At 42.2% G+C, this 14,037-nt stretch overlaps 1 protein-coding gene across 7 annotated transcripts in view; it reads right to left on the minus strand.

The window, feature by feature from the left end:
* The window catches only part of RGS6 (regulator of G-protein signaling 6), a 279,108-nt gene that overhangs the window by 52,065 nt on the left and 213,006 nt on the right, over window positions 1–14,037 (minus strand). For all 7 annotated transcript variants that reach the window (XR_001864479.1, XR_001864478.1, XM_017742089.1 and 4 more), the window contains exons 9-14: window positions 12,305–12,386; window positions 11,724–11,798; window positions 10,269–10,367; window positions 9,177–9,238; window positions 4,701–4,811; window positions 1,433–1,558 (exon numbers count right to left, since the gene is read on the minus strand). Coding sequence is in view for 5 of the 7 variants with exons in the window: in XM_017742089.1 (XP_017597578.1) it covers window positions 1,433–1,558; window positions 4,701–4,811; window positions 9,177–9,238; window positions 10,269–10,367; window positions 11,724–11,798; window positions 12,305–12,386 (555 nt within the window). In the remaining 2 variants the exon portion in view is untranslated. The remainder of the gene's footprint in view (window positions 1–1,432; window positions 1,559–4,700; window positions 4,812–9,176; window positions 9,239–10,268; window positions 10,368–11,723; window positions 11,799–12,304; window positions 12,387–14,037) is intronic.

Below are 14,037 nucleotides of genomic sequence, written 5' to 3' on the forward strand. Positions count from 1 at the left end.
CATAATCAAACTTTCTCCATTTGTTTGAGTAGGATGAACGTGGGGACAGACGCTAGTCATAAAGCCTGATGGATTTCATTAGCACAACCCCAGATTTATTTCAGAACACTTATTTGAAGAGTATTTTAATACAGTATATTAATTTTGCACTTCATCACTACAATTTAATTGCAAATGAGTGCCGCTGTACATAACTTCACTAAGCATATGCAAGTTCAGCACCTGTTTAGCAATAAAATTTCAAGCTCATTTATGTAATTAGTAACACTCCCTTGTTTTCTTACAGGTTAACTTTCAGGTTTTTCAAAACAATGAAGTGCATTGAGTTTTCACTGTTTTTCTGCTGGCATGCTTTCTGTACTTCTCCTTGGACAGGGAAACCTGATAAATAGGATGGTAAGTTCCACTCATTAAAAATCACTTTCGGGGGAATTTCCCTTTCAGATCTTGCAGGCTAGCAGACTGCACTACAGTGACAATTGTCCACATGCTTTAGTAATGTATTTGATTTTCTAAGTGAAAAAGAATGAAAAAAACACGAACTAAAAAAAGGCTGTGCAATCAGGTTCTTATCTGGTGTAAAAAGAGAACATCAAGCCTGCTCACTACCAGCAAAGGCAAAAACCCGACTGACCGCGTGCTCACGGACAGCAGATTTCCTCAGCCCAAGAGGAGGCTCAGCTCTGCCAGTGAACCTGAAAGCTTCTCTCACCTTCCCTGCAAATGCTCACTCAGCCTTCTGGAACACCTTCTGCCCAAAAAAACCCCACGAGAACCTGTCCCTGTACCCATCCATGTGCTAAGACACAACCACAGCACCGCAACAAAACCTCTGCAGTGTAATTCAGACTGTAAAAAAAGTGGGGTTTACTGGCTCTCAGCCTGATGTAGAATCACGTGGGTGTCTACATAATTTTTCATAAATAAAGTTTTGACTTCTTCACAACCTGAGAAATCAGGTACTCAGAATCCCCACACAGAGAGTCCTGTTAAGGTGAGTCAAGCTCTTGGACAGCTAGCAGATACCAAAACTAAAAGCAGTTGTTGCAAACCTGACTTGCTGAGTGCCAATACTGCAACAGTTCCTAGCCACATGATGACCATACTGTTTCCCTGACACAAGCCCTGCCACAAAGACACGTGTAAATCCTATATATTGATAGGGAGCTCAGTGGTGATGTGCTGCATCTCATCACATCATGCGAGTCTGCAAGCCCTTGTGTAAGATACCTGACAACACTGGCTCTGCTAAACTTACTTACATAGGTCTAATATATGCATCTGTAGCAGTGCTGTGGGCCAAATTCTGCCGTTCTCATCTTTATTCAAATGGGTGTTTTTAGCAGTTCAAGACACACCAAACATTGCATTTCACCTATGCAAGAGAGTAGGATTGGTCCCATTCATTTAGTCAAGTCAGAAAAGGTTTCACCTGAGGTTTTCTGAGCTGAATTCTGATTCCAGGAAACGAAGGAACTGGTCTCGTCCTACTGGGTCCTTCAGCACCTCATCCATGGAGAAACCCCATCTTTTCACACGCTGCTGACTAGGTTCTTTGCTGTTTGGAGAGAGAAGGGTAAAAACAGATGGAATGTGCATCTCTGCCTGCTGTCCGAGCAGCTGCTGCTGTTTCTGCTAAGTGAAGGGAGGGAGATTATCAGATGAGATGTTGTTTTTTTCTCAAGATTTTGCAGAAATACAAGTTAGCAAATAACACAAAGAAGCTATAAAGACCAAGGTCATCATTAAAGCAGCAGTACTATTTGGGTGCTACATACATGTTGAACTAAGAGAGACTGTGAATGATATTTTTTTTAGTTTCTGGTAGGTTTCACTTGAAAAACAGCATACCATACCTAAATGATTATTCATTATGCACTTCTTGCATATCTCCTCAAATCTACCTTAGGATTTCTTACACATCAAGGCAGAAATTTTCCAGCAATGTTCCCTGGGTCACTGGTGAGCTCCAGAGCATTTCCTTGTGTCCCACACAGTGCTGCCTGGTCACTTGGAACTGGCTTCAGATTTTCAGATCCACATTTGCATTAGAAAAGCAGTTCCACTAAGAAGCAATGCAGACAAAGTATCTAAAATGATTACTGGTTTGTAGTCTTTTATTTTTCAGTGCCTCTGATTTTTGCATACCTAAGTCTCAGAAGACTAAAAAGCATCTTCCTCCTACTCTCCATGATAATCAGACTTTTATTTTGTGTCTCAGCTGGGATACTGAGATAGAGAAGCACCCAAAATCACTAGCAACCTTTCTCCTTAATTATTTCTTAATACAGCCCAACTTACATAAGCTGTTGTTTCAATTGCCAGACATGTTGCAGAGATGCCTATAGGGGGATGTGGTGCCTGGGAATCACAACAAGGATCCTATGAGACAGTCTGCATCAGAGCGTAATCTGGGCTCACAAAGTGTCTGAAAGCTTCTGGTGTGATGGCGTCATACTGTGAGACAACCATTAAAACACAGCTCAGCTGCTCACATTTGTGACAGCAGAGCCATTGTTAACAGTACATATCTATTAAACTGTGCGTCTCGTCATGTCCACAGCGATTCCTAATCACGGAGCCTTAGGGGACAGTGGCGATCTGTGCTGAAGACAAATAAGCCAAAGGGGTAAATAAAATGCCTGCTTTGATTTTCTCTTGGTGGAAAGGCTAAGCAAAATTGATAGGCATGTCCTCACTTGAGGAGCAGCACACTTGGGATGGCTCCTCCTGCGCTCCCTCAGGAGCCAGCAGTGCTGCAGACAAGGGCGCAGATCCAGCCTACCCGTTATGTGAGCCAGCCTGGACACAGGGACACAAAAGCCATGCTTGTGCAGAGCCACGCACAATCTAAAAAAATGCTGAATCCATAGATCTGTACCTGCTCTTCTTGCAGCTACACAATGTTCTAGCACAAAAAAAAGGCCAAAGTGCTGTCTAAGACAGAATGCTTTCCATGGCATTTCCTGAGTCTTGATTGCCATGAAGGATGAACTCTAGTGGCATGGGGCTGCCCATACTCTGCAGCCAGCCTTGCCACTAGAAGTGAGAGGCTCTTTGTTTTCCTGTGCAAGGGCTCTGCTTTCCTAACTGAGGAAACAGCTTTGCAGGCAACACAAGGGGATCTCGGGGATCATTTAATTATTCATGCAAGTTGCAACTAGATGCAGATGCAGTGAGGTTTTTTACAATAGAGAAAAAAATGGAAATACAGAGCTGTTTGTTCTTCCATCTTCCCACACTTCAGCTTTCTCTTTTTCATCAAAAAAAACCTTAACTCTAAAATCGTAGCAGAAGCCAAGCATTTATTTTAAATTCCTGTAAGGCTGTGACATCAGGTTAATTGTATTCTTCAGGGACACAGACATCTTTCCTGGGATTTGCAGTTACCTCAACAGATGCAGAAATAATGGATGTCTGGATTACCTTGTGGGTGAGGGTTTCTGCAGAGCAGTATTTTGCAAGGGCTGTATCTGGTACTAGCCCTCCTAGGGAGGATGGAGAAAATGAAAGAAGCTAGCTAAAAAAGAAATCCCAAATATTAAAATTATGTGAAGAGGGGCAGAGATTAGGAAAGTAATGGATTTCTGGGACTACCAGAGAAGCAGGTAAAAACAAGTTTCACATCCCAAATTACGTAGTTTTTAAATGGGGCAAAAAACTTGTCCTTTTCTTGGAACACTGATTGCCTATGAATCAGTTTTCTTGGCCAATAGCATCTCTGAATTATTATTCAATAACACACAGGATTAGATAGTGCCAAATGGCAGCAGCTAAACACTGGAGAAGCTGCTGAGCCCTTACAGTTGTTTGCCACAGGATGTGATTGAGTAGTGAAGGTGATAGGGGACATGGTGATTCCATTCAAATTTGCTGTGGGAGCTGTTAGGCATAGTGGCAGGCAGGACAATTCAAGTCCCTTTACAAGGATTGTGAATAGCCTGTGAAGGTAAAAGACACAGACACAGGCCACACTTCCCTTGCACCAGCGTCACATGGGCAAAACGTGATCTCTGTTACAGTGTTCTGCTTGGTTTTTTTTTTTGAGAAACTTTCTGAGGTGCAAGGCATTGAATGTCCTACAGTCGTTCCTCCCTCTTTTCATCTATTTGACACCATAACAGAGACAAACTAGCTTGTTCACCAACAGGTGAGGCCCAAACTCACTCTATCAGCCTATTATAATTCTGACCTGTCAAGTCTCACACATCTCACATGAGCTACATTCTTCTCAACAACTGGTCACATTCTTCTGGCTCCTGTGCCAAAACCAAAAAAAAAGGAATGACCACTACTCTATAACTGATCCCATTTTGCCAGCAGCATCTTTCATGGGATTCCAGGACATCAGCAAAGCTGGAGCATTGCAGCTAGGGAGGAGCAGGCTCTCAAGGGTCAAATGAGAATATGCTGGAACAAGTTTGCCTTAGCAGTATCCTATAGCTGTAGGCTCCTAGACATGAGCCTGTGCATGTGCATGAGAACATCCATTACCTGACTTACAGAGCACCATACATCAAGCCATATGGAAGTGGAAGGGCTGAATAATTCACAGACACCAGTGATAAACTTTAGCTATGTTCTTGAGTCTTGTAGTTACAGATATACAACTTCCTTTCCAAACAGGGCAGTGTGAAGAGCATATAAAAAAAATGGCAAGACAACTTTCACATTAGTTAAAACTACCAATTATTTTTTACCTCATTTCAATGTCCCACAATGCTGCATCATCACTTATCCAGGGATTGGAAGGCTCAGCAGGAGTTATAAAGGGGTCATATTCCACATATTGCTCTGTGTAGGCTATTAAACTGGCAGGTAAGAAAAAAAAAAAAAAGAAAAAAAAAGAAAGAAAGGGTTTGAATGCTCAGTCACACGTCAGAGAGGTACAGCTTTTCTTTTTATCCTGTTGGGGTTTTTTTGTCTTGGATTTTTTTGTGTGTGTGCTTCTTTTTATTTGTAGGGATTAGTCAGTTTCTCAGCAACCACAGGAGACCCTTTTCCCAGGGATGATGCATGCAAGGATTTCTCCACAAACAACCACCAGCTCACTGCAGTGTTTTCCTCAATAGCAGCATTTTCCTCCAGCTTGTCTCTGTTCAGATGCCCCCAAAAAGCCTGATGAGGCAACAAGTGGATTGCTATGGCAGGACTTCCCCCAGAGAGCCATGGGAAGAATATGAAGCATGTGTCATCCTGTTCATTTGCTACATATTACTATTGCCTCTCACCCTTTTCATTTTTGCAAACTTTTGCACCTACATAAATTTATGCACTATGAGAAACTCACCTAAATAGGGTCATGGGCTGCAGCTATAAATATGTTTAAATCTTCAGAGGATCACAGTCCTGAGCATCAAAGCTTTGCCTATAGATCATTTTTTAGTTATGTTGATATAGTATTTATACTAATGGCACTACTGTAAAATACTTCCACAGTAATAATTAACTTAGACTATAACAAATTATATGCATGTTGGAAAAACACCTGGCCTTTATACTGGCTTGCTTCATGGTGAGTCAGTTAAGGCATATAGCTTCTAATCCTCTCTAGGATGAGATTCAAAGAGCTTTCTGGGAAAAGGACTGTGTCTGCTTGCATAAACGATTCAGAAATTCCACTGGGGTTGGGGCTAAGGGCACATTTTTACAAAAGAAAGATAACATATATGAAATAAATCAAAAGAAATTTCTCCTAGTCTATACTGGAAATACTCTAAGGCACTTTATTTTTTTGCCTACTACTGCCAAGTAATTAACTAAGTTAATTATGTCTCATCATACTGAACAACTAATGTACTTGCACTGTGATTGTCCATGCTAAACTTTACCTCTGGTCCTCCACATCTCAAAAAGGCAGGCGAACGAAAAGACCCTGTGAAACAAAGGGTCATAAAAGGCAGAAAGTTTCCCTGACCTGCTCTATAGTAATTATTTCTTTTTGTTTGTCCTAGCTCTTATCATGAGGCATTAAAATCATACACTTTTGTAACCACAGCAGGTTCCCATTGCCCCTGAGGGCACTCGGGGCTGTCTCATCTCATTTCATTAATTACATTTCATGACTGCTGTGGGTCAAGGGTTGGAGGAGGGAGCAGCATCCAATTTCACAGAGCAGCAGCAGACCCCTTAGACATCAATGAAAGAGAGGGCTGGTTAAAAAAGAAAAGAAAGCCAAAAAGGATCAATCAGGAGATATCTGCTGTGAAACCTGAATTGCTCCTAATAAAATAATAAGAAGGCATCAGAGGTACTAATACAAGTACTAGCAAGAAAGAAAGGGGGAAAAAACTAAAATGAAACAAGGGGGAATTTCTAAGCACATTTTGCTGATTCAGTATAATGGCAGCAGCAGAATCATTGCCTCATTGTCTAAAGGAGGCTATAGGCAGGGGACTCCTAAGGGAAAGCATTTTTGTCAAAATGCAGACCTGGCCTTTTGGGTGATAAACTGTATATCCAGTAGAAGAGGTGATAGGAACACTTGACCGAAGAGTGCAGAGCTTGCCTTGAGAATACAACTGTCTCTCAATCAAGGGGCCTGCTGAGCCTTCACAGGAACTTTGAGAAGCTGAAAGGATAGCACAGATTTTCATCTAGGGAGCTGAGACTGCTTCTGGCAGGAAGATGCTCGTTTTTCCCCAGCCATTTCGGTGATGCTGTGTCTAATGAAATCATACTAACACTGCACAATGCAGTCAGGGAAAACAATAGGTAGAATATACTGATAGTTTTGCTCAACAGTTCTCAAATCTCAACGGCTAAAACTGAGAGTGTGCAGGTCCCAAGTGGGGACGTGGAAGAAAGACTATTTCCAAGGTGTGTGGGGCAGCTGAGGGATGCCTGTTCCCACAGTTGGTACAGATCTACTCCTGGAAGGGGAATAGGGAGGAAGGGAAAGAAAATCTTTAGCAGCAAGCATTTGTCTCACAGAAGCTGGAGATACCCTTTGGAGAGCCTTTCTCTTCTGATGGACAAGGGCTATCCCAAGAATAGCGTGAATTAATGGAAAATAAATACAATTGATCAATTACTATTGAAAGAACTTACATCTTATTTCTGTAACTTGTTTGCCCTAGTGCTTCCTGACTTATTTGCTCCTTGTTACTTCCCTCATCCTCTCTGAAAGTGCCCTTGTACTATGCTGAAAAATTGGCAGGTGGTGCCACTGTCAGGCTTGACTGTTGAAAGGAGCATGCCAAGAAGTCATCTCCTGTACCCTGATCTGCCACACTGTCACCTCAACTGTCCTGAGAGCAGGGTCCAGTCCGAAAATTGACTTGACAATAACAGCATCTCCTTACACAGCAAATTTGTTCCTAGTGCTTGTATTCAGTGTTTTAATGGGACTTTGAAGGCTGCACAGGGCTTTTTTCAGGCAATTGTTCAAGTCAGGTCACCCATGTTCATTCCTCCTCACTAGTCCCCACCGCTGCAAAGCCAGTCGACCCATCAGCCCCTCTACTTCCCTCCTACCTGCTCTGCAATGATCCACATCCAGGCTGCACCACTTTCCACACGAAGTCCTGGGACCCTCAATCAATATTGCCAATATTCAAATCAATATTCAAAGTCATCACATGACCAAACACCTCCTCACAAGATTTGAAGACCACAACCATGATTTTCATTCTTTATAATAATTAATAATTATTTAGAAATACAAGGTTCTTCACCCAGAGGGTGGCTGGGCACTGGAACAGGCTCCTTGGGGAAGTGGTCACAGCACTAAACCTGACAGAGCTCAAGAAGCATTTGGTCAATGCTCTCAGGCACAGGGTGTGATTGTTGAGGCTCTCCTGTGCAGGGCCAGGGGTTGGACTTGATGATCTTGATGGGTCCCCTCCAACTCAGTATATTCTGTGATTCTGTAATTTGATTGTTCTCATTTTATTTGCTTTTCTCCTCGTTATTATTTTGCACAGGTTTTGATAGCAACATTTTCTTCTCCAACTTGGGAGCAATTAAAAAAAGAAAAAAAAGAAAGCCCTTTCAAACCAGGAAAATTATTACTGTCTCAGTATATTAAGGTCATTGTAAGTAAATCCAGTACAATGACATTTTTTGTTAAAGTAGAAGTATATGTTCTTAATTAAAAAGATCCAAAAGCCCAAAACATAAATATAAATGTGCTCATTTCAATCATACAATGTATTGCAGGATTTCAGGGAGGCTCTGAATATTTTCTGTTTAATTGGATACATTTTCATTTTAATTGTTAAACTTCATGAGCCAGTAGGAACTTACATTGGGCCTCTCACCATTTAATTTACCTAGTATAGCACACGCATGCTAACTGCAGGTGCAGGCACTGCAAAGCACATTTCATAGGGTAACCCTGTTTTACTTTGTTTAAATTAAAATTCCTCTATTATTTTTCTAGAAGCAACCAGCTCTTATCATGTTCCTCATGTTCAACACAGTTTTGCTTTAAAAGTGATGTCACTGAAGAGCATGACTATCCCTACCTTCACCTCAGTGACCACCCTGCAAATGCGCGTAACTTACAAGTACCTAAGTAAATGAACTGTCATACTCAATTAAATTTGAGCTTGTTCTTCACCTATTCATACTTTTCTACCAAAACTAAATATTCTGCAAGTCAAATTGTGCGCCTTGATTTGCTTCTTAGAAATCCACTCCTTAAAATACTGCCTTCAGTAGTCCAGGTACAACCCCAGTACTTCTCTAAGTAAGTGGGAGCAGGAACTGGCCCTACAATCCCAGTATGAACAGAGACGTGAACACCATGTGCAACAAATGCCAACAGCTCCTTCCCTAGAGCTGTGCCAGACTAACAAGAGATGAGCACTGAGAGTTCAGCCAAAAAGGGAAATAAGGGTGTTTTCAAATCGAAATAGGAATGATTTTTCTAAAAGTAAACCCTAGGGTAGTGAAGGGGTGGGAAACAAGTCCTGCAAGGGTTTTTTCTTTTGCTTCTTCTCTTTTGCAGTATTACAGGTCCTCATGTTCTACCTATTTTTGCTCAGTGGCAGAAGAGAGAGTACAGAAGTGTCAGCAGCCAGCAAATAGGCAGCACAGCTGGGAAAGGAGGGAAAAGGATTGATGCACAGAAAGGGGATCAAGTCTTTGCACTTTGCTGCCTGCTCTGTTCCTAGAAATGCCAAACTGGAGATGAGGAAAGAATGGGAAATCATCAAAATGGGGACACTCACCTTTCTGCTACTTTGGACATCTTTAAACAATGTCTCTCTATCTGCATGTTCAGAAAAGTTATCTGAGGAGAGAGATAACAAGGACATTAACAATCCATGAGTTCTACAGCACGCATTGACAATATCCCAACACGCTATTGATTTCTCTTTCCAAACAGCTTGAAAGTAACTCAGAAGGAAATGGGACCCTTCCCTAGGTATCAGAAGCTTATTAACTGCTTCCAATAGGAGTCTCCATTTCCAAAGGCTAAGCCCTAGGGGAAGCTTCAGAAGACATAATTAAAGTAGGAAAGACACATATTTAGGGCCAAGGTTCCTAGACTACTCAGGGTGCAATATGATCTTTTTACAACCACATTCTGCTCTCCCATTTCTCTGACTAACCAGCATCACAAGACCTGTAACAGTTTTACAACACACTTTCATTCTGCTATGAACCAGTTCTTCAGCCTATGATAAAAAAAGCTCAAGAAATGTAGCATCCAGGTTTAGTTCAGAAGACCACCCAAAAAAAGATTGCCTAAGAAAAAGTTTTAAAGCTGTCTTTAGTAAAACGCTGATCTAGTGATTCCTGTTTGTCTTTCAGTGAGGGCTGCTTGTTGCAGCAAAATAATTTTGAGGGAGAGCTCTTCATGCCAGGACAAGGATATGTGAGCTGGCTGGTCATTCCTTGGCGTGATTGTGCAAAAAACTTTTTCCTAGTTTCCTAAAAGCTCTGACTGTACAGTCTAACATTCATGCACTGAACAATGCCCTTCCTCAGCACTCGTCCCCAGCCTGTGCATAGCTACGCTGGCCTTTGCCACTGCCCACTTTTCAGACATCCTCAGTGAACTGGAAATTAACCTGTCTACTGGTCCACAGAGTAACAGCAGATTCAAATGTCAGTGTTACTCATAATACGGATCACCTTATAACTGCACTGCTCAATGAATACTTACTAACACTTTACATTAGGCAGCATCAAGGAGAAGTATGTGAGGATCAAGAACAGGTAAAACATACAATTTTTTTTGCTGGTATCTCAATAACTTCATATGCTTTTTTCTGGTAGCAGTTCTCAGAAGAGCTGCCATACAGCCACCTACTTACTTGCTTCCGGAAATCCTCTTTTGTTGTTTTGCGCACCGGTTGGGAGGGCAGGTGTACAGGGCTCTGGGGCTGAGACTCCTCCGTAACCCCATATACTGACTGTGGGGAACCAAGGAACAAACAGATGGGATTGCAGCATTTTGCTGTTACGCAGTGAGGAACAGTGAGGTATGCAAAGCAGTAAGGTAACAAGCCAGCAATTTCCTACTGTTTATACACACACAGGTCAATAATCATTTGGCCCGGAGCAAAATTTACAGATCAGACTGTGCTTGCTGATGCCTGCGCTTGGAAGGCCTGTAGGCATGTTAAGAGAGGAGTTTGTTTTAAATGTTAAAATGCAGCTGATAATTTTTAGGAGCTCTGAAGGCTGTGTGCATTAACACTTGCAGAATAAACACTGGGAACTGTCACTGGGGTTAACCAAGTGGCAAAAGAAAATACTAGAACCCAATTGTATGCCTCTGTCTTTCACTTGGTTTAATTTTTTGATGTAAAACTACATATTGAAGAAAGTACTTAACCAGGTTAAGTCAAAGGGTCAAGTTCATGTGAACTTCTCTAAACAAAAACCTTGCAGACTGACTTGTAGCCATTCATCTTCAGGACAGACACCTGCACTGAAAGTAATATCATTTGCCCTTTCATTTAGTGCTTTTGCTTTTCAGTAAAATGTCTAATAGACATGTGAACAGCTCTGCTGCAATTTAATTTCCTATGGAAGTTCAGGAGTTCAGTGCCCCGTCCAAAAAGGTAACAAGTGATGAGACGAGAAGAAACAGCCTGAAGCTGTGCCAAGAGAGGTTTAGACTGGATATTAGGAAAATTTCTTCTCTGAAACGGTTATCAAGAAATGGAACAATGCTGCTCAGGGATGTTTTTGAGTGACCACCCTTGAAGGTTTTATTTCAAAGACAGGAACATGGTTTAGTGGAGGACTTGGTTAGGTTAAGGTTTTGAGTCACTGATCTTAATGGTTTTCTTCAATCTAAACGTTTCTACGACTTCATACACACAGAAGAGCTCAAACTTGCTGGAAGTCAAAGTCATCCAAGTTGCTAATGATCCAGCCTTTAAAATGATTAAGGCAGGTAAACACCTTATTATCTGTGCCTAGATAATTTCTTACATGGGAACCTAGGTATTATTTCCAATTCCTTTTAATTTTATGGGAGTGCAGAGCCATCAGACATTTGGGACACAGAGCTCCTTAATGCCCTTCTCGGCTCTACCCATCACCCAGTCAGTATCACTTTGCTGGTAAAATGGAAATAATAAATTCACCAAGGAGAACATAACAGAACTCATACTATCAAAACACTTTTTTTTTTGTTCCTATTGGGTAAATCTCATATACTGTATGTGTCAAGTATGATTTACATTAAAAGAAAACAAAACCAGTGAACCAAACCAACCCCAAACAAGCAAAAACCAAAATCAGGAACTCAAACTGACCTTTTTCACTTTTTGTGGGTTTTTCATACGGCGACACTTTCTGATGTCCATTTCTGTGGTGTTCACACAGCCTGGCTGAAAAGAGATGGTTATCATGTTACTCCTCTGTTTAGAATCTTCATCCTACCTTACCTTTATAAAATATACAATTAGATCTTGTCCAAAACTCTTTCTTGAGATTTGCGTTCCATAAATTACTCTTGCTAAACAAGATACTGCATATACCCAAGGATGCCATGTCAGCATTCAATCCACTTACTGCTAACTTTGGCACCAGAAGGAAATTGCTAACATGGGGGAGCATTTTCTGAGCCAAACTGAGTAAGCTGCTTTTCTTTCACAAGCCCAGTAAATAATTTTCCAAAGTTCATATTTGTCACGTATTTCCAAATCAATAGTTCCATAGGTGCACAAGCCCAGAATGTCTCAAATAATCTTGTAGACACTTGGTGTATTTTGAACTGCGAGGAAAATCCATGTGGTCACTGTAAAGGCAATGTCTTTGTACATAAAACGTTTACTAGTAATGAAACTTTTCCTGTCAAAACCTGGAAAGTCTCATCATTCAAAAATAGTTTTACCACAGGCCTGTGCACATCCCAGAAAGCTCTTTCCTGGCTGTCCAAGATCTTTCTTTCCGTTTTATCCTTTTTCCTGTCGATTCTGAAAACAAAAGCATAAGTGAGCATGAGTCAATGTACAAGTCATGCTTTCTTCTTTGATATAGTTCCTAGCTGTGGTTTTTAACCCCAAGACAGAAAGTTTCAGAGATCAACTTTTTTTGTACAGAGATGTCACACTTGCACTTGCAAGGGCACATGCCATGAACAAATTATCACTGATGTTTACTCCAGCATGGGTCAAAAGAGATTTTCCTATTAATTAAAATTTAACAGCTCTTTTTCATCTGGTGAGGAAAACTTTTCCTGGTACCCTGTTCCCATACTCTGATTGATTTGACAGGCTGGAAAAGTTTGTAGTTTTGTCTGTGTCAGGAGACCCACCAGGACTTGTTTGCTCCAGGTGACGCTCCTGGCTGGTGCTGGACTGAGGTCCTCATCAGGAGACCTCATTGCACCCCATTACCCCAGCAGCACCACTGGCATGAATACAGATTGCAAAGGAGCACCTGTCCCAGATATTCCCAGCAGCAACAGCATGGGCAGCACTTGTGGCCACTTCTCCTTAGAGCTTTCAACCCAAAGACTGGCTCTGCCTGTGTGCCCCTATGCTGGCAGAGCAAAGGGTGACAGCACAGGTGACCAGAGCTGAGCTTGCTGCCCGGCCCCTACAAACCAGCACCCACCCAAGAGAGACGTGACTGGGATGGGACAACAGGAACTCAGTAATTCCAGCCCTGATGCAGCCAGTGAACCAACTCACTCAAAGGACACAGCCCAAAGGCCAGCAGAGGTTGTTCAAAGCAACTCCTGGCAGCAGTGAGCAAGTGACATCTGGCACCTCACCCAGCTTTACACATGAGCGCAAAGCACCAGCTTTCAAGATATATCTGCATAGGGACTGGAGGAGGCACATGGAAGGAGGAACAGCCTCCACTTCCAGAGCAGGACTGAATAAAGCTCAGTGTCCCTGTGCTGGGTTCCCACATTGCTGCCACCAGGAAAATCAAAGCAGAGAGGAAAAAAACCCAATCCAACTGTGATTTCTGATCACCAGGTTCTCTCCCACCTGTTTTTGTTTTTGAGGGGCAGGGACCCTTGACTAAGTCTGTGCTAGAAAGGTACCGAGAGGATAGGAAGCAGGGGACTGAAACTGAAGTTTCTGAGCACCCCTCCCCACAAAAAGACCAAATTCTCCACAGTTTGACATCACTTGCTGAATCTCCCCCTTGCAAGGCTGAAATGAGAAATAAGCTCTGGCACAAGCTCTGTCCCCACACAAAGACAGAGCAGATACTATACTGCGTTGAGGACACCCAGCCCAAAACTACCTTTCTGAGTGAGTCCTTCACACCTGGCCAAAGGGGAAGATAAAGCCTATTCCAATCTTACACACACAGCACACACAAACTGGAAGCCTCTCTGGAGGCTACATGAATTCTCTTCATCGACACTTTGTGCTCAACCCAGATTGTCAGCTCCTGTCTCCGAACTTACTGATAACTCAGTATTTCGCATTTTAAACTATGAAGACCCAAAGCAGCTAGATGCTCTATGGCTGCAGTTTTTGAGCAGTGTGGGTATAGCAATGGAAATCCTGCGTGCAAACAAAAATGTGGAAAGCAAAGCAAAACTTGGTAAGCAGGAGGAATGTTTTCAGGTATCACCCGCCCCCCCTCCGCCCCCGCCCCCCC

This window comes from Corvus brachyrhynchos, unplaced genomic scaffold (genome assembly GCF_000691975.1).
Source record: "Corvus brachyrhynchos isolate BGI_N302 unplaced genomic scaffold, ASM69197v1 scaffold115, whole genome shotgun sequence".
NCBI classification, from domain to species: domain Eukaryota; kingdom Metazoa; phylum Chordata; class Aves; order Passeriformes; family Corvidae; genus Corvus; species Corvus brachyrhynchos.